Source organism: Tachypleus tridentatus, chromosome 12 (assembly GCF_004210375.1).
Source record: "Tachypleus tridentatus isolate NWPU-2018 chromosome 12, ASM421037v1, whole genome shotgun sequence".
Lineage (NCBI taxonomy): Eukaryota > Metazoa > Arthropoda > Merostomata > Xiphosura > Limulidae > Tachypleus > Tachypleus tridentatus.
In genome coordinates this window covers 9,424,923-9,446,334 of record NC_134836.1, presented here as the reverse complement: position 1 = coordinate 9,446,334, position 21,412 = coordinate 9,424,923, and the positions used below count along the sequence as shown (strand labels likewise).

General features: G+C 35.0%; 1 protein-coding gene across 5 annotated transcripts in view; it reads left to right on the top strand.

Moving 5' to 3' along the window:
• Positions 1–21,299, top strand: part of LOC143234128 (tetraspanin-9-like) — a 64,662-nt gene extending 43,363 nt beyond the window's left edge. For 4 of the 5 annotated variants that reach the window (XM_076471215.1, XM_076471218.1, XM_076471216.1 and 1 more), the window contains one exon: positions 7,613–10,649. In XM_076471215.1, coding sequence (XP_076327330.1) covers positions 7,613–7,762 — 150 coding nt within the window. In that variant the 3' untranslated portion in view covers positions 7,763–10,649. Of the gene's footprint in view, positions 1–7,612; positions 10,650–21,070 lie in introns of those variants that run through there. The other variant, XM_076471219.1, reaches the window with a different exon arrangement.
• The last annotated feature ends 113 nt before the right edge of the window (positions 21,300–21,412 follow it).

The following is a 21,412-nucleotide window of genomic DNA, read 5'->3' as shown; positions in this document are numbered from 1 at the left end:
ACATATGCTGCTGCACTTTGTTCCACAACTACAGTGAGAGTGCAGACAGATTTCTCTGTGCCTCCAAGAGAATTGTTTTCAAAACAAATGAAAATCCTTTTGACCTCCATGGTTAAAAAGGTTGAATCGACTTCTACACCCATCTCTGTTCCTCCCATACATTTCAACAAACCTCAAGATCCACATCCTTCAGTTTCAGATACAGGCATTTCTTCTGATACATCTTTTCTCCCACCCCACGATGCAAAACAATCATTCGTTCGCATCCTCAGTCACTGGAATCCCCTTCCAACAACAAAGACCTGCCCAATCGACCCAGGGCAGGATCCATGGAGGTCAATAGACCTCCTCCGACAAAAGACAGTAAAGAAAAAAGACGTGGTCGTAAACCGAAGGGTTCTCCAGCCATTTCTCCTACCCATCATTAAAAATGGCCACCTTGATACAATGGAACTGTCGAGGTTTACGTTCTAATCTGGATGATATCAAAACGCTGATTGCTTCCAACCATCCTGTTTGTCTTTACAAGAAACATTTCTCAAAACTGCTGATACTGTCTCCATTCGGCAGTTTTCTCTGTACAGAAATGACAGGTTGTGTGATGGTCGGGTACATGGAGGGGTGGCACTGTTGGTTGATCAACACGTGCCCACCCTGTCTTTGTCACTCAACACTCCCTTGGAGGCTGTAGCCATCCGTGTTTCCTTGGGTCATACCATCACTGTTTGTTCTCTGTACCTGTCCCCTGGAGAGACATATGATCAATCAGATCTTGATGCTCTCGTTGAACAATTGCCATCTCCATTTCTAATCCTAGGGATTTTAATGGACATCATCCCCTCTGGGGAAGTGCTATTATTGATGGGAGGGGCCGATCTGTAGAGCGGATGCTCTCTGATCACAATCTTTCTCTTTTCAATACTGGTTCTTCCACTTACTATCATGCACCTAGTCAGTCCTTTACTGCTATTGATCTCTCAGTTTGCTCCCCTTCATTATTCTCCCATTTTTCATGGAGGGTTGACAGTAATCCACTAGGCAGTGATCATTTTCCGATCCTTTTGAGAGAGACTGGCCGTGGTCAATGCCACCCTACCCGCGTTCCCCGGTGGAAGCTGGATCAGGCAGACTGGTCCACTTTCACTGCTCTCGCAGAACTCGATCCTGCCATCGTAAATCAGCCATCAATAGACGACTGTGTAGCAGCGGTAACTGACTGTATTATACATGCAGCTGCTCAGTGTATTCCTAAAACCTCGACACGTTTTCCACGATATCCTCGTCAGTGGTGGAATCCTGCTTGCCACTTAGCACGGAAGGCTCAAAAGCGGGCCTGGGATACTTTTCGTAGATATCTCACACTTTCAAACCGGGTTGCTTTCCAACGGGCCCTTGCACATGCTAGGTGGGTAAGACGTCAAAGCCAGAAGGAATCTTGGATTAAGTTCACAACCAGCATATCTTCTACCACCAGTTCCAAGATCATATGGGACAGGATTTGAAAGGTTAATGGGCACTACAATTCTGTTCCCCTCTCGATCTTACTCTCTGATGGTCAGGAGGTGACTGATGTTCGGAACATCGCTAACACTCTAGGTGAAAGCTTTTGCCGGGTATCTAGCACTTCTGCTTGTTTCTCCACCTTCCTGGCCATCAAGACTCCGGCAGAGCGATCACCTCTTTCCTTTCGAACTGACTGTTTCTTTGACTATAATTGTCCCTTTACCCTGGTGGAACTAAAAATGGCCCTTCATCGGTCTGCCAGTACGTCCGTTGGACCTGATAATATTTATTATGACATGCTGCACCATCTATCTCCTGCTTCTCTTGATGTCCTTCTGATTGTTTTCAACCGGATCTGGCAGGAGAATGTTTTTCCTGATGCCTGGCCAGGCTATTATTTTACCTTTCTCTAAGCCAGGGAAAGATCCCAAGATTCCTTCAAACTACCGTCCAATTGCTTTGACGAGCTATCTCTGTAAGACATTAGAAAGGATGGTTAATGCTCGTCTTGTTTGGTTCCTTGAATCGAACAACCTCCTCTCGCCCACCCAGTGTGGGTTCCGTCGACAGCACTCCACCACAGAATATCTAATTAGTCTTGAAACATCTATCAGAGAAGCCTTTCTCAACCGCCAACATCTTGTATCAATATTCTTTGACATAGAGAAGGCTTACGACACAACATGGAGGTATGGCGTTTTGCGAGACCTCCATACATATGGGTTACGTGGCCATCTACCCATGTTTATTAAAATTTTTTTAATGGACAGGAGATTCCAAGTTCGTGTGGGTTTGACACTTTCCCGTTCTTTTGTACAGGAACTTGAGTCCCTCAAGGCTGTGTATTGAGTGTTACACTCTTCAGTATAAAGATAAATGCCATCACTGAACAACTCCCTCTCACTGTTGCGAATGGGCTGTATGTCGACGACTTTCACATCTCATGTCAGTCGTCAAACATGAGATATATTGAGCGGCAACTACAAACCGCCCTCAATTGTGTACGGAAGTGGACTTTGGCAAACAGCTTTAATTTCTCTCTCCAAAACTGTATGCATGCACTTTTGTCGTTGATGGGGTATTCACCCTGATTCTGAACTTCATATCGGTGAAGTTTTGCTGCCAGTGGTCCCGGAGACCAAGTTCTTGGGGCTTATCTTTGATCGTAAACTGACCTTTATACCACACTTAAAGCAGCTTGGGTCAAATGCACAAGAGCATTGAACATCTTCCGTGTTCTCTCTTCTACCAGTTGGGGGCAGATCGCTGTTCAATGTTAAAGGTATATCGTGCTCTTATTAGATCGAAACTCGATTATGGATCATTGTTCTATGGCTCTGCCAGACTCTCGGCCTTAAAGATGCTGGACCCCATTCATCACCAAGGACTTCGACTCTGCACTGGGGCTTTCCGTACCTCTCCAGTTCAAAGTATATACATTGAATCTCATGAACCTTCTCTACACCTTCGCCGTTTGCAACTATCTTTACAATATACTTCGAAACTTCATTCCTTACCAAAGCATCCCACCTGGAAATGTGTTTTCCTTCCTCGGTGGGCAGTACTTTTCAGAACAGACGATCTGTCATTGCTCCGTTTGGCCTTCGTGATCCGGCGCAATTGGATGAATTGGGTCTGTCCTTGGATAACATTGCAGATTCCATAGGTTGGCCCATCCCACCATGGCTTATTACAGCCCCAAATGTGACCTTTCTTTCAGTCACCTAAAAGGCAGATACTCCAGATTGGAAGCACCGTCTTTTATTCAATGAATATCTTTCAAACAATCATTCAGTTCCCATTTATACAGATGGTTCCAAATCAGGTAATTCAGTGGGCTCTGCTATGGTTTGCTATGGGTCAGTAGTTGCGCACAGAATCCCTTCTACAGCTTCTGTGTTCACTGCTGAACTGTATGCCATATCTCTTGTCCTGGATCATATTGCAGCTGAGCAGTACTCCAACTGCACTATTTATACTGATTTGCTTAGTTCTATACTTGCCTTAGAATCGTTACACGTTAGCTCACGTCCTATTCTCGCTGATATTCGAAACCGACTGGCCCATTTCTCATTAGCAGCTACTTCAATCCAGTGTTTCTGGATACCAGGCCATGTTGGTATTCGCGGGAACGAGCTTGCAGACATGACAGCTAAGTATGTCTGCTTCAGCACCATCACTCCTATGCCTATTCCGTACATGGACTATGGTGTTGTCTTCAAGGCTCGGCTCCGTGCCAGCTGGCAGTCCACTTGGAGTGAGCAACGTGACAACAAACTTTTTCAAAATCAAACCAAAAATTGGACTTTGGCCATCTAGCTTCTGTAAAGTTCGGAAGGAGGAAGTTGTTCTCACTAGGCTACGCATTGGTCACAGTTTTTTAACTCATCATTTTCACTACAGCCACGTTTTACTTTCTTGCCATCGTTACAATTCTCAACGACGGCAATATTTTAAACATATTTTTTTCCCAGGGTCAGTCTCTAACATTGGACAGAGTCACTGGTGATGGTGACTCTGTCCACCTTGATAATGTTTTTAATTTTTTAATGGCCATTAATCTTTTTAATCTCATTTAAGTGTTGCATATTTATTCATTACACTTTTTTAATTGTGGTTCCTTTTTTACAGTTTTAATCTCTTCTTCAATTTGACATTGGACAATGGCCAGAACATTAAATAACTCGACACCAGGACTGGAAAGGCCAACTTCAGGTGACTAACGCTACTGTTTGAGCTATCGGTTTGAACTACTCGTTAGTCGTCCTGGCGAGTTGTTATTATACTTTTGCTGCATATCATTTCACACTTTTACTACTTTTTAGTACTGGCCATATTGACTCATAACCCGGAACCAGGACTGGAAAGACCAACTTCAGGTGACTGACGGTGGTTTTTATACTTACCTGTTAGTCTTCCTGGCAGGTTATGACCATTACCATTCTGCTACAGGTAGTTCTTTACAACTTTGTTGACTGGATGTCAACATTGGTTTTTTACGCCATTTTCTGTTTTAATTGCCGTTTTGCTTTTATCTTCAATTACTTTTACAAATTTTACTCCATTTACTTGACTTTATCTTTTACTGGACATTTGGCTACTCATTGTTACAATTTTGCTATGTATCTTTTAAAACTTCTATTGTTTTACATTTTGATACTGGTTGCTATGACACATAACCCAGAACCAGGACTGGAAAGACCAACTTCAGGTGACTGAAGGTGGTTCTTGAACTTACCTGTTAGTCTTCCTGGTGGGTTATGATCATTACCTTTTTGCTGGAGTAAATACCTTACAACTTCTTATACTCTGCCTTCTATCTTAACATTGTAGACTAGGTGTCAACATTGGTTTTATACTTTTTTGTTTTACCTTCATTTCCATTTATGTCTATTACTACATTTATTTATCTATTTTTTTACATTTTTACCGAATGTCTGGTGCAGATGGCCTCGCTGCTTTGTGCCATAAAACACTAAATCAATCAATCAATGTCCTCCTTCTTATCTTTCTGTTCTCCATTTCTGAATTCTTTGTTACTTTTCACCCAGATTTTATTAGTTTTTATCTTTGCTGGTTACTAGATTGCTCACTCTCTCATACTATCCAGATTTTTCCTCCCCATTCCTCACTGTGCTCTTCTGTTTCTTTCACCACTTTTGTCCTTCTTGTCTTTCAGACTGTTACCTAAATATTTTGCTCCACAGTCTTATTGCATCTCCATTTGTACCTCTGATCTCCTGTTCTCTATTCATTTGTCCTTTAATACTTAAATCCTCCCTCTTTTTATCCATGATCACCAAAATTTTGACATATATGCCCTCAATTCTTCACTTTTTTTTTCCAAAATTCTTGTACAATTGCACTTTTCAGCCTAAAACATCTGCAGTGTGTGAGGATGATAGAATTTTCACTCATATCTCCTGTTTTTCCTCTTTATTCTTGCTAAGATCCTAATCATGTACTTGTGTGTGTCGTATGTTGTTATTTGACCTACACTGCTCCTTTTCACAGTTCCTGTACCTGTTTCTTCATTACTTGAAATTTATCTTCCACTCATGATATTGCTCCCATTACTCTTACTTAGATGACTTTGTCACCTCATCTGTTTAGTATATTTATCATTCTGTGCTTCCAGGTGAACTCTCGTCAAATCCAGCACCTTACTTTCTCCTTGGCTCTGCTTACTTTGGTTGTTCATTGGAGCAGTGTTCAGGATGGTATGTGGATGACTACACATTTGTTCAATGCACAGTTTTTATTTTCTGGTTGTTTCTTTTCATCAGGCTATAGGCTACCTCTAGTTGCAATTCTATGTACATCATACATGCTCTGACTAGATAGTTCTTTTTGTCTTTTTATATGACTTTTTGTATGCCCTATTAATACTTCACTGGATTCCACTCAGTGGCAAGTGATGCCTGCCAGCATATATTTATCCTAAATCTGCACAGTGTAGGGCCTTCAAGGCATTCACTTATGAGATGAAATGTTCTGCAAGATATTTTTAAGATGGATAATTTCCTTAAGAAGTCTTGATCCAGACCATATACACTCATTGAATATCATGAATATAGAAGTAAAGGGGTTGCTGCTTATCCTCCATGCTTAATGGAATAAACTGGTGCTAACCTGTTTTTAATATAGGGTTTTCATAGTTACCTATTGCACTGTCTTATGTCCACTGCTCTAAAGTCCCCAATACATTTTTACCCTCTTTTCCTTCTAGTGGAGTAACCAATTCATAGCTGCTGGGATGGATGATCATGGAGGGCTTCTCTTAAGTGTGGCCAGTTCTACTCAATAGAGTGTTGGTGTAATCTAGTTAAATCCTCATCCTACTGTTGCCCAGATGTTAGATTTCACACCCAGTTTGTAGAGTAGATGATACTCTTCTGTTCTGCTTTATTTGGAATAAGGTGAAGGTAGTAGGAACTTTCCTTCTATTGTGGACCAGAAAAACATACCCAATACCACCTGGTTTTGAATTGGAGTTGACCCACCATATATGGGCTAATGTTCCATAGACATGCTGTACAATGAATATGATAGTGATTCAGATTTAGGATTATGTTTGTTTGCACCTGATCTAGTGACATATCTCTTCTTTACATGCAAAGAATGTGCTCTGGTAAAGTTTAGTGGTCTCACAGGGATGTGCTCCTATATGGTTCTGTAGTACAGGGTGTCACTCTGAATGGGATTTCTCTTTTGTAGGCTTATGTAGGTAAATTTATTGCCAGTTTTTCCACTACTTCAACTTGGATTCTAGCTATATTTAAATGGAAGTTGTGTGTCATATCAGAAGTTAATATTTTCCAACACTAAAAATGTAATTCCACTAGATACTTGCCTCTTCTCACACTTCCCACTTCTAGTCCATCTTTTCTTGCTTAATCTTGAAGTGATGATTGAACAATCAAACTCATGGAAGGAGTCAACTTTGATAGGAGGATTGATGCACACCTATTAGTGGAGGGTTGTGACATTCTTATTTGCATGCAACACTGAAGTAACATCAGGTGGAAACATGTTAGTTTATATGATAGTGTCAAGTCTATTGGTGAGTGAGAAACTATGCATATAGAATGCAGTGCTGAATCTGGAAAACTTGTATGTGTGAATAGAGGTAAGTGTCTACCAGAAATGTTTTCAGTTTTAGAAAGTGTTAGCTTTTATACATTGAATTTCTAATTTAAGTACAGTTTTATGTGTCATTCTTGAAACCAAACAGTTGGATAAAAATAAACCAAAATAGAGAGAACTTAGCTTTTCAAAATAAAGAAGACATTATGCATAAATAAGTGAGTAATTAATTACATCATATTCATAATAGTGGTTTTCTGTAAGGTTGTTTTTTGTTTTTATTTGACAGCTTTCTTCACAGATTTAAATTAGCTTTAGCTTTTTCCTCACAGTAAATTCTGATTTCAATTCTTCAGTGTAAAAGTGTCATTTCTGAAGGTTTTCTTATATAGTAGATTGTGCATAATCACAGATATGGTAAGTGAAAAATTTAAATAAATATCAATAAGTATCTACTCATGAATTAACAAATGATCACTGGAGTAGTTTTTAGTATTAACAAGCAGTGTAAATTTTGTTACAGGGCTGCTACATGAAAATTCACATGTGGCTCATGGAACGTCTGTACATTATTGGAATTGTCTGTATGGTGTTTGCTTTTATTCAGTTGTTTGGCCTAATTTCTGCTATGTTATTAATTTGTATGGTGGAAGAAAAAAAAAACTCAAGATGATGAGGTCAAGCATCAAAATCTCTTAACAGTGTGGTTGGCTTTGAAAACTGTAAAAGGAAATTGGTTTGTCTTTTTTTCCTGTCTAATATGAATAAGGATACATAGTTATTGTGAATAAAGTGGCCTTATGAATAGCCTTAAAATATTAATATTTATAAGGGTCCATTTATATACTATTTTTGTTAAAATATGCTAACAAGTTATGCATTTTGAACAAGTGAAAAAAAATCCTATACCCCAGGAGAAATGCATAATGCTTTAGTTTTGAATATAAATTTGCAAGTCATTATTATTTCTATGATAGGGACAATTATCAATGATTTTCGTAGTGTCCATTAATTATTAATACAGCAGTGTTTCAGTGAAAAAGAAAATATGTTCATCTAATTTGTGATTAACACAAATATCTCAGCACATGAGGTTCCATTTTAAGTCTTTAGATCTGGTGCCTGTTAAATAAATTGGGATATTTTGATATAAATTTCTGCTTTTTGTTATTGTAAGTTGCCATGTTTGAATTGAATTTCTTAATGTCAAACATTTTATTTAATAATTTACAACTCTTAGTAATTTTAGATTCTAAGATTTGTAAAAAGATTAAATAAAAATTATAGACACCTCTTGAAATGGTTATTTCTAGTTGTACTTAGTTTCAAACTTGAAAATGTTGGTTATTTTATTATAAAGGTTGTACTTATGAATTTGAACTTGAAGAAGTCAGTTTTTATGACCATAAACATAGCACTTAGGGTTTTGAGCTCCTCTGTTTATGTAGAATGAACCAATAGTTTGTCAGAAAAGAAGTTGCTGTAGACTTAATGATTATTATATTTTGTTCTTTTATAGGGGAAAATATAGTCCTATACTTTCAGATTCTTATGTTTATGTTGCCATTTTCTAGGATACTTTGTTGTATGTGCAAGCATTTGGTGCATGTTTTTTTTTGTTTTGTTTTTTTTGTATATTTCACACTGTGTTTGTCTCTTTTTTTAAATGAGTAGTAAACTCTCTAGTAATTTCAAAAGTAAGCATTATTAGATCCAAAGTATGATTAAAAATATTTAGAGTACAAATATTTAATATTAACTGTGATGCAAAAATGTTTTATTGTTTTGTATACTTGGAACTTGTTGAGTTTCTGTTGTGTTAAGTTTAAATATGCTGTCATATATAATTTACATGTACTTCAAACTATACTGCTCTAAAAATTCATACCACCATTACTGATGGAATTTTTTTATTTGTTTTGTATTTCATTGAAAGAGTTATCCTGATCTAAAATTCCTTTCAGGACCATAACACACTAAACTTCTAGCTACATATAGGTTTATTGTGAAAACATTGAAACGCTTCGTAAAATATTTCAAATTGTATATTGAAAGAAATGTGGGTCACCTAACAAACATGGTCATCTTTAAATTATCGTCTTAAAGCCTTGTAACCCCCAAATTTTATTTTTTTTTGTTCTTGTTCCACTTCTCTATAACTTTCTGTATTTATCATTTTTTGTTGTGTGGGCTGTGTTTGAGGAAGAAGATCCTTGGTAGTTTTCAAGTGAAGTTTTCTAGAGATAACTGCTTTTTCTGTTGAGAAAAAACAGTGATGAGGACTTGGAGTCATTGATTTTGTTTATTTTAAATATTTCAACTAATTGTATTCTAATTTTGAGCTCAGGTTATTAATCAGACTCATTCAGTCTTTATTCATTGAATCTAATGGCAAAAGAAATCTTTGTTTTGTCTTTAAGGGGTTTGATCATCATAGATGTTGAAAATAGATTATGGTATCATCTCTTACCTTGAAATATAGGATTGTTGCACACCAGTTTGATTGTTGATAGTTTTTGTAAAGTTCTATGAATGCTAATTACTGTTTTACAATATAAATTCTGTACTCTTTGTGAGTCTAACAGTGCTATTGCACAATATTTACTAGGACATAATATAATGATAGCTACTGCAGGAAAATGTTTCTAGTATTGAAGTTAATAAAGCCTGTAACATTGAATAGCTTAATTTACCTTTCTGTTTTTCATTCAATATTTTATTGTAAACATTGTGATAAGAAGTATGATTACCATTTTTTTTAATATAAAGTGATAAACGTGCTGATGCTGGCTTTCTTTTAGCAATGTGTTTCAACATAATGGGAACTGAATCTGTAGTTTCCATCACAAATGTGACAGTTTTTTCTAGTATTTTCTGCACCTCCACTTGACAAATATACATGTTAAAGTGTTGGTGTTTATCACTGTTATTAAGTTGTACTAGCCAGTGGAGCTGACATACGTTATCACTGGTTGTTCTAAGCTCCCACCTAGTTTGTTTAGAACTAATAAATTACATTATTTTACATGAAAATAACTCTCTGGACATTGTGGTACATGTGCTGTTTTGTCTTCCTTAATTTCTAATTTCTAAAACATCACAAATTCTAATAAAACATTCCTTTATTTGAGTTTTTCAGTAAATGTTGATTCTTTTCAACTTTTCATTTTCTATGGAAACATGAATTATTCTAGTTGTTCCTAGGATGAACTATTCATTCTTTGATTTAAAAAAATCTTTGTTTACATACAAAATACACTTTACAAAACAAAACTGGAATTTTTTAGAAACTAGGAAGTGTCAATCTTTATAAATTGTATGTTTTCCTAGTATAATCATAATACACTTGGCCATCAATATAGTTTTATCAGCATAATTCAATTCTGCTTATTTGTTTCATACCATGTGAGACTGTGCTTGATTTATAAAACTATTTTGAGCTATGTGTAATCCAATTATATTTTTATATAAGACCATATAAATGTTTTATAGAGAAGATGCATCATCAACTTCATTTAAAGGGTAATTTGTGTGAAATAAAAACTAATTGTTATAGTTGTTGAATTTCTCTGTTAATTCTATTTTTGACTACTGTAATAATTTATTTTCTTCTGTAATTGTAAGTGTATGGTAGTTCATATTTGAATCTAGGCCAGGTGTGGCTTAATGGCTAGTGTGCTGGATTGTAGATCAGAAAGTCCATGGTTCAAGCCAGTAATGCTGCTGCTAAATGTGCTCATTATACAACTGACAGTCAGTCCTGTTTAAACTTAATAGCTGTATTAAAGGTGGTGAGCACTGCTGGCTGGTTTCTAAACCCTCTCATATGCAGTTTTAAATTAGGGATACCTAAGCCTGGAACTTGGGATCTCTGACCTAACTTTTTAGTCCATATCACAAGTTACAAGTCAAATTAAAAATAACATTTATCAAAGTCACTTTTACCTATAACTTCTCAAGTTACAAGAAAAGAACTTAACATGAAAACAAATAACATATATTTCTGAGCTGACTTTTGCTATGCTGTTTGTGCATATATACATAATGTTTAAATGGGATGTGAAACTTTAACATCATATTCACATACTCTGAAAGAAGCTCGTGTGTACTATTTTTAGTTTATTAATGAACCAATCAAAACATGTTTGGAAAGAATTCATCTATCAATTTACTGAAAAGTAAAACAATTGTTTTGCTGTTTTTTGTTCCAAGAATCCTAAATATTAAGTACAAGTTAAAAGCAGTACTAATGAATAGAAAATACATTTGAAGAAAGGTACTTACAATGTAAAAATCTGTCTGAATGCTTAGTGAAAAGGTCTTATTTAGTTACTTGACAGGTTGTTGTTGTTTTCTGTATAGTTAACACTTACACGATTATGTATGAATAAAAATGTTTCAGAAAAAACATTCTTAAATGTTTCATGGCATGCAGTTAAATTATTTTGTCAGAATGTAATTTTATTTTCATCAAATTAACAGCCACTTTGATGCAAAAACATCAAAAACTGGAATTGAAGGTTTAGAATTAAAATGATTCATTGTGAACTAACAGCATGTTTCAAATGTGAAGAGAAATATTAAGAACTTAATAGATCATTTTACATTGTTTGACTACTTCATGAGGGCTTTTAAAGAATTTCAAAACTACCTCTCTGAGACTGGATTGATATTTTTTCACACAAGTTTTACACAGTGTTTTGTTGTAGTACTTTGCAACTAAATTCTAGTGTTTAATAAATAAACAACCACATTAGTGCAGGAGAACATTATTAGATCAAAATGTTATTAATATCAGTCAACAATAGGAAGATGTTTTTATTCACTGAGCAAGTAAACATTTTTTAGATATTTGTCATTTTTACTTTGGTCAAACTGACATTTGGTTAAAATAATTGAACTGGTTATTAGCAATATTTATTAACAACTTAAAACCTTTAATTTAAATATGAGTAACAAATACACTGAATTATTATATTGTAAATTTTAGAAAACTAATTGGATAATTTCTTCAACAATCTATAAAATAAAAATAAATGCTAGATAGTTTTCACTTACACCTGTCCTCAAATAGTATTGACATTCTCAAAATGCTTCTGTATGTACGACTATTGTTATTGTTATTTTTCATTATTCTTCCCAATAGTATAATAAAAACAATTAATAGAAAAATTAAATAAGCTATAGCTGAATTTAAAAAAATTGTCATTTCTTTTGAAGCATCATGCCATATTAGATTTGTGTAATTTGACATGTAAAATAAATATTTAAAATATGTCTGAAAGGGAACATTTATTGTCATGATGGCATGCTAAATTTTTATAAATGAGAATGAGCAGGAAGAACTTGAATTAACATCAATTACAATTTTTAATAGAATCTACATATTCGTAAAATATATACCTGGAATAACAGCTCTTTCAACCCCAAACAACATTGGCAAGTGGGAAATATTAAAATATTTAAACCTTGGCACATAAAAATAAACTATTTTCAAAGGAACTTCCCAAATAGTTATTTGAGATCATGAGTTTTATCAGTACTTGCTAGATACGATTTTTCTCCAGTTCACTGTGCTATAATCTTCCTTAGTTTTCTACCATTAGTGGTTGGACTGAGGTGAATATGTTCTATTAAAATACACTGATAACATTAAAAACAAGTAGCATATATTATTATACAAAGTTAGGTTTTTTAAATAATTAACAAATTATTCTTTGACAATATGCATTAGGTAAATAGCATCGTTAATATATATTTGTACTTGAGATAAGGTTAAGATTGTCCTGAATTATTTATCAGAAGTATTTGTAAACAGAATGTAAATTAATAGCAGACAATCCTGCCAATAAACAAATTGTTCATAGAGCCTGATGTATAAAATTATTTTTTCATACTTTTTATACCATATATATTTAAGACAATTTTTGTTGTAATCAAAAATACTCCAAAACTGTGTTGCATGGGAGTGTACAAATCACAACTTGTGAACTCAAGTTACCTTTCATAGATTTCCATCAAATGTTGAAAGAGAGCAATGTTGGGTAGCTACATTGGTCAAGGAACCTTATGGAAGCAATGCTATTTTAGATTTATTAACTTAATACAGAAATGGTTAAGAGGATGGAAACTAGGATATGACAAAAATTATCTGTTGCAAAATGAGCAGCTGAGTTTTTTTGTTTTGAGACACATGATCAAATGTGGAAAATTTTTAAAGATAAACATATACAAAGAAAAGAGTGGTTGCAAGTAAAAAAAGTTGGTTCTCAAAGAGTTTAAAGGATAAAATTAAAGAAAGACATCAGAAATTTAAGAAATGTAAATTGACTAGTATAACAGGAGATTTAGAAGATTATAGGAAATCAAAAAAGTTAGTCATACAGAAAATTAGGACATCAAGAAGGATGTATGAGAAAAGATCAACAAAAAAAATGTAAAAATTAACAGTGAGTATTTCTTTAAATACAACCTTACTGGGGACAATGGTATTTCGGTGGACTTGTGCTGCTAGAAACTGGTTTTCAATATTCATGTTGGGCAGAGCACAAATCGTCCTTTGTGTAGATTTCTGCTTGATATCAAAAAACAACTTTACATTAGGGGTAAACAAAATGTCAGGTTGGGGTAGGACCCTTGAGGGATTATAAAGAAAGACTTGTATTTGACAGTTATAAGATGGCTGGATTATTAAATTCTGCTTTTTCTTAAATTTTTACTAAATAAACTTTAAGCAGCATTCCACATTTTGAACAGTTGATAAATGGAAATGAATTGAACAAAATGACTGCATTAATTCTGAGTTGGTTAAGAAAGAATTAGATAATATTTTCTCTCGGGTTTTGAAGGGGGTTAAAGACTGAATATGTGAGCCACTTGCTACTGTTTTTTGCAAGTCCTTGGACAGGTGCCAAAGGATTGGAGGTTAACTAAGGTAGCTCCTCTTTTTAAGATAAGTAATAAAAATTGTCCCAGTAGTTATGGGCCTATTAATCTTGCTTTAGCTGTTGGAAAAGGATTTGGATGTTTGGTAAAAACTGCTTTGCAAAGTCATTTGACAAATATTAGAATTTTATTGGATAGTCAACATGGTTTCACTGACAGAATATCTTGCCTCAAAAATCTTTTTTGAGATTCTTTGAGAAAGTTAGTGCTTATTTAGATGAAGGTAAGGGCATAGATTTGGTGTATCAGGAATTTCAGATAACTTCTGGCAAGATGTCACATAAAAGAGTTAAGAAAATTATCTCTTAGGTTTGTTTGGTTTTTAAATGTTGTGCAAAGATACATGAGAGCTATCTGCACCAGCCATCCCTAATTTAATGGTAAAAGACTCAAAGGAAGGCAGCTAATCATCACATCCCACTACTAGCTCTTGGACTTCTCTTTTTGTACTAACAAATAGTGGTATTGAACATCACATTAATTCTCCCACGGCTGAAAGTGCAAGCATGATTACTTGCTAACTGAGGAGAAGAATGGCTGGATGGAAGAAAGCAGAAGGTTCTTACAAATGGAGTTCAGTCAAGCTGGATTAGTACTACAAGTTGGGTATCTTGGAGCTCAGTCCCAGGCCCTATGCTCCATTTAATGTACATCAATGATACATATGAATGAATGAACAATGAGTAACTTAAATTTGCTGATGATATTAAGGCCTTGGATGTTGCTAACTGTGAAAAGGATACTGCCACTTTGTAAAAGGATTTATATCAGTTATTGAGATGGATAAATAAATGGTAGATGGCTTTCAAAGATAATGCCTGTAGGTTATCATAATATGAATTATAAGTATAATTTGGACAGCAATAACTTTAACAATGTCATAAAAGAAACAGATCTTGGTGTAATGATTGATCAGGCTCTTAACATGTTTGCCATCGTGTTCCACTAGCAGGTCGCAACCAACTTTTAGTTATGGACCATGTGATGCATTGGTAGATTACCTATTACAAGATGCTTCAATGAGATGATTAAGCATAGTATAGTTACCCCTATAAATATTAAACACCAGGGTTAAGGAGAAAAAAAAAAAAGGAGGTGTATGGTTGCCACCAGGATAGAAATCATTAATACAATTTGTGATAGTGAACATGTTAAGTCATCCATGCAGTGTCCTGTTGCTGGTGATAAGGCAAATAGGAGTTAAGGTTGTATCTATAGAAATGTTGAATACAAGTTTAAAAGTCACTGGTTAGACCACATTTAGAATATTGTGTTCATTCTTGGGCTTCTTTCTCTAGGAAGAACATTGAATTGTTGGAAATGGTTTAGAGGAGGGTTACTAGAATGGTGCTTGGAATGAAGAGATGATCACAAGAAGAAGGATTAAAATCTCTGAAATTGTTTTCTCTTAAAAAAAAAAAAGAAGAGTTAGATGACCTTAATGAGGTATTTAAGATTACAAAGGGAATTGACAGTGCTAATACATCATCATATTATTCATATTTAAAAGTGAGAAGGGTAGAACTAGGGAACATAAGTATAAATTTTTGTAAGGTACAAGTCATCTTCAGCTTTGTTTTCCTAACAGGGTGGTTAACCTTTGGATGCTGGGTGACAGTAAATTTAAGTGAGTTTAAGAAAATGTTTGATAAATCTCTGAATGATAAGGATTAGCTTTAAGAATTTCTTTTTCTAATTTATTTATTTCATAGTTTAGAGAGTGGGGTTGATCAACAGGTTCCTTGCTTTCTCTAAACGTTATGTTATGTAAAATAATAAATGAAGATAAATCAACGTGGATCTTGTTGTCAGTATCTCTAGTAATATAACTTGTTGATAATTGACACTTAAATCTACCCTAAAGTTGTTCAAAAACTCATCTACTAACTTGCATTCTTTAAAAGTCTAAAAGATAAATAAGCATTCTCCATCTTTGCGCAAAACATGTAACAATTACACTTACTCGCTGGCTGATGTAACTTTGTTTTCATATAATAATTGTTTGACTTCCCTTTAACATGAAGACTTGTATGCACCCATCCATCTTTGAAATATGAATGTGCCTCCACTGACTCGTACCTTTTCGTCTTTTCACGACTAAAAGGCTTAGAATTATCAATCAGGCGCCCACATATACACACACACACATATATATTTCATTATATTCACCTGGTTAAAATGTAATCACAGAGGATTATATATAAAAGTTCCAATCGTTTTAAAAGAGACCCAAAGCTCTAGCGCATGAGAATACATCACTGTTCTTCTTCAAGAAAATAAAGGGTTATCTTTCGCAAACGCAAACTAACGTGGCAGCGGTTTAGTTTAGAGAGAGAGAAATCGTAAGAATTCTCTCTCCAACGGGGTGTTTAGGAACGTTGTGGTTCCTCTTCGTCCCCTTTCGTGAAAGGTTATTAGGTTTAGTTTTATTTATTTATTTATTAAATAATTTTTTACTCTTTTTTGGGTGAAGGAGATCATTCTTAATGTTATCCTAGACCGAGGCAAAGGCAGCACCGGAGAGAACGGCCAGGTCCCGTCCCGAAAGGCAGAAGTCAAAGTAAATATGAACATGAACTCAAACGACCCAACTCGGGGTCTGGCAATAAAGTTGCCTGTGCTGGGATCTAAAAATCCAATGCCCAAGTTTTTGCTGTGGGGGGAAACGGGAGTGCCCCGAGAAAACCCACTTTCACAGGACAGGCGCCGAAAGTTTTGCCTGTCCTGAAAAAGAGAATACATATTATTAACATGAATTTAGTTCTTTAGATACTTTGTTGTGTAATTTGTGATTCCTGAAATATGTTGTAAGGTGAAATGTATTTTGTTGGTGCGCTAGTTAATGTGTATAGTGATGCCGTTAGTTTGTTTCTGTTTTCTGCTTTTAGATAATTGTGTGATATTTCCGTTAGTCTATTTCTTAGTGTTGGTAAGTTACTGATTTGATGTATATAATTTACTGGCGTGAATGACGGTAGACTGAAGGCAGATCTTAGTATTCTGTTCTGTTGAACTTGGATTTTCTGGAGTGTGTTGTATGACATATTGTATGTTACTTGACATCCATACTCTATTAGTGGACGGATGTAAGTCTTGTATATTGGATAATGGTGTTTGGTGAACATTTTGATTGTCTACTGGTTAGAGTCATTAGGTGTGAAATCCATTTTCTAATTGATGAGTGTATATTGTTAACATGTTTTTTTCCATCTTAGTTTTGTGTCGAAAGTTATGCCAAGGAATGTGATGTTTTTGCTTATGTTAATAGTCGTATTTCCGAGTGATAATTTTATTTTTTCTTTGTTTTTTTAATTTCCTGTAGAAGGTAATTGCTTGTGTTTTAGTTGGATTTAACACTACTCTCCACTTGTTACTCCATGTTGAGGCGTTATTCAGTGATTCTTGTACGCGAGACATGGCCATCACTGGGTTTCTGGAGGTGCTCCAGATAGCGATGTCGTCTGCGTATTGTGAATTATGCGTGTATGTTAGATTTGGGAAAGGTATGTCACTGACGAAAATAATATATAAAAGTGGTGAGAGGACTGATCCTTGGGGCACTTCTGCGGTTATATTAAATGATTTAGATATAGTTTTATTGACTTTTACTTGTGTTGTTCTATCTGTTAAGAAATTTGAAATGCATTTAACTATAGTGGAATTTATTTTCAGGTGTTTTAGTTTGTATTTGATGGCATTGTGCCATACGCTGTCGAATGCATTTTTGACATCTAGGAATACCCCAATGGTTACTTGGTTGTTGTTGAAAGCTTTATAGATTGATTCGGTTAGTAGCGTGAGGTGATCTGTTGTTTGCCTGTTTTTCCTGGAGGCATTAGGCATTTTGAAATTCTGGAAGGATGTTATTTGATTCACAAAAATGGAGAAGACGGTTGGAGATAACTCTCTCTATCAGTTTGCCAAGGCAGCTTAACAGACTGATGGGACGGAAATTATCTGGATTAGTTCTGTTGGTTTGTTTCTTTGGGATCGTGGTTATAATGACTTTTTTCCAAGTGTCAGGGTAATATACAGTTGCTAGTGAAATGTTCATGGTGTTTGTGAGGTGTTGTAATAGGAGAGTAGAGCTTTTTTTCAGAATAATGTTTGGAATTTGGTCATGTCCGGGGGAAGCATTCTTCAAGTTTTTGATATTAATTTTTAGTTCAGTTATGGTTACTTTTCTATTGATTGAATTTGAGTATGCTTCTAGTGTCTCGCCAGGGAGCCGTGGTGAGAATGAAGCTTGGTTTGTATTTATGAAATTGTTGACATGATGTTGGTGTTGTGTGTCAAAGTCTACTGAATTTAGGTCGCTAAAGGAGGATTCGTAGTAGTCAGCTAATAAGTCAGCTTTCTCTACGTCCATCCTTGCAATTTTATTGTTGTGTGTGATATGTTGTAGCATGTGATTTGTGTTTTTGTTTGAAGCAATACTCTTGAATTTTTTCCAAAATTCTTTTGGATTGTTCTTGATTTTTTCTAAGTTTTTACAGAAGTTTTGCCAATTAGAGGGTTATCTTTAATGAGAGTAGTGAAATATATAGGCGTGGATGTTGACATCACATTAACTGAATGTTCAAATTGTTTGTTTGTTTGTTTTTGAATTTCGCACAAAGCTACTCGAGGACTATCTGTGCTAGCCGTCCCTAATTTAGTAATGTAAGACTAGAGGGAAGGCAGCTAGTCATCACCACCCACCGCCAACTCTTGAGCTACTCTTTTACCAACGAATAGTGGGATTGACCGTCACATTATAACGCTCCCACGGCTGGGAGGGCGAGCATGTTTGGCGCGAACCCGCGACCCTCGGATTACGAGTCGCACGCCTTAACACGCTTGGCCATGCCGGCCCCATGTTCAAATGGAGTTGGCCTTGAGAACTAGACGATCATAACCTAGAGGTCTTGATGTCAGTTCAGATTGTTCCCAAGATTGGTGCACAGGACGTAAAAGACTTAAGTGTGATTACATTTACATGAAATGTTAACAAGTCTCTATAAAGATAAAATTAAAATAAATAACGGCAAAAGGTGGTGGGGAATAGAGGAAATGATAATTTGATGCAGTTTATGGAAAATAATATCAGTATAGAGAAATTAAGACATGCATAATACTAATAATGTAAAGTATGTTTAATTATGAATTTAGTTTTGAAAAGCTTTCTAGAGACATACGTAGGTTAACAATCCCAGGATCGAGAGTGATGCCATCTGACGATACAGTACTTAACATTGCTATCCAGTGAGCTCCTTTAATTTTCCTGTTTTTGTTGGAAGTAAAATTTGTCTCTATACCTATCAGTTTAATGTCTCCAAGAAAGTGTCTACGGATGGTAAAGCGTTTTGTGACCGGAAGTCCTTTGTTTTGATTGTTAATTTGTGGCTATTGAAACGTTCCCGTATAGTTTTGATATTATCGTACATACTGAAAGTTGCATTTTTGGCAGTGGCAGACTTACAACACAAATCATTTGAAGACAAGATAAAAAGATAAGGTGTGGGTAAAAACAACACCCCTTAACACCTTAAAGAATATTATATTTAAATTGAAAATATCTTAAAAGTATTTACTCCTTCGTGTAAGTAGCGTGAAAACGAAAGAAAAATGTCATACGAGAATATTTTATTATATCGGTTTGATGATTTTCATGAAAAGTTGCATTATGAAGTGTCTACGTTCTGTCCTCATCGGCGAATGGAGTCTCAGATTTTCTCGCCAATATTATAATAGATTCACAATTCTTTAGAAGCCTGACCATTACGGAAATAATAAAATATTAAATTTCATTTTCTGTCAGATTACATTGTGTCAAAGTTCATTTTTTAAGTGATAAAATATTTTAATTTTAACGCAATATAGTCGTTTATGAGTCATTATTGTGACTTCAACACAGTAGAACGGTTATAGGAGGGGTTTCGGCGATTATCTGGGTTAATAAATAGTCCGTACTATAACGCTGTTAGAATCATCCTATCCACATTTATGTGCGATTGAGAACTCGTTACCAAACAAGAACTATTTAGGCTTACATACTGGACACGTTATATATAAATTTAGCCGCGTAACTCGCCATTTTGAAGATAAGATATAAGGAACAGATTTAAAAGTGAGTTCTGTATGTTTCGATCAGCAGTGCCATGTGTTTCCCTCGCGAGATTTGGCACCACCGACAATTAAGTAGAAGTACAGGACATTTAGGTGCACTTCCGGTATTTAAAATTAACTCTAGATTACGACACTTCCAAAACTAAAAAAAATTGTATTAAAAGTAAGTTATTCACTTGGCACTACAAATTGAGTGTCGTTCATAACTTTTGAGGTGTCAGAGAACATTCTAGTCATTTATGATACTTTGGATACACCAATAAAGCTTTCTCAGACATCAAATACATTCTATCACGCTCTCTAAGAAACGGGCACAAATGCGACTCAAACCGTAACGGTTTTTAATAGGCTTAAGATACTAGACAACAAATGAGGTTGTTCTCAGTTACTCTCGTTGGCAGGACAATAAACGTACAAAACATTTTAATCGTTATTAGTACTGTGTGCAGACAATTGTTTGTAAAACTGAAATTGAAGGAAATAACAGTATTGTACATATAGATCACTAATTGTTGTTTCATTGATGCTTAATTCGAAGAAATAGTTATATTTTCTCCCGGTAATATATGGATATTAAAGATGTTACTAATCTAAGTAGAATCAAATAATTTGTACTTTGTATACCACAGCAGCCACAACCCAGCGGGACTTAACAATGCAGGAAACCGGTTTTGGATAATCGTGGTGAGAAGAGCACAAATAGCCCATTATGTATTTTTGTACTTAAACTACAAACAAACGTATACAATAAAGTAAAATTGTAATTAAGTTTTCAAAACGAAATATTTTGATGGTGACGTAACTCTCACAAATTTAGCACTAAACCATTGATATATGTTATTGATTAAAGGTTACTAAGTAAAAGATGACATATCTCGTAATGCGTATCATGTTTTTGTTTAGACATTTGTTTTTATTTTTATTTCAGTGAAGGACAAATAAAACGAGAAAACTGATGTTAGATTTATTCCCATGCATTATGTAGTTTGGATTGGATGTGATTTAACGTAATATACCGTCAGCCTCAGTGTGATTTGTCGAGATCAAAAACGTCTGGGATAGAAAATTTGCTACCTACTTTTCTAGAGAATAAGTATTGGTAAGTCATACGGGAATGTGAATGAATAGTTAATTTTTTTTATTTCTTGTTTTAGACATTTTGTGAACTACAATTGCAATGTTTAAAAATATATTTATGCTCATAGCTTCATGATGAAGAACTACAACCTATTTTTAAATTATATTCATTTATCTTTTTACAGCTTTCTTT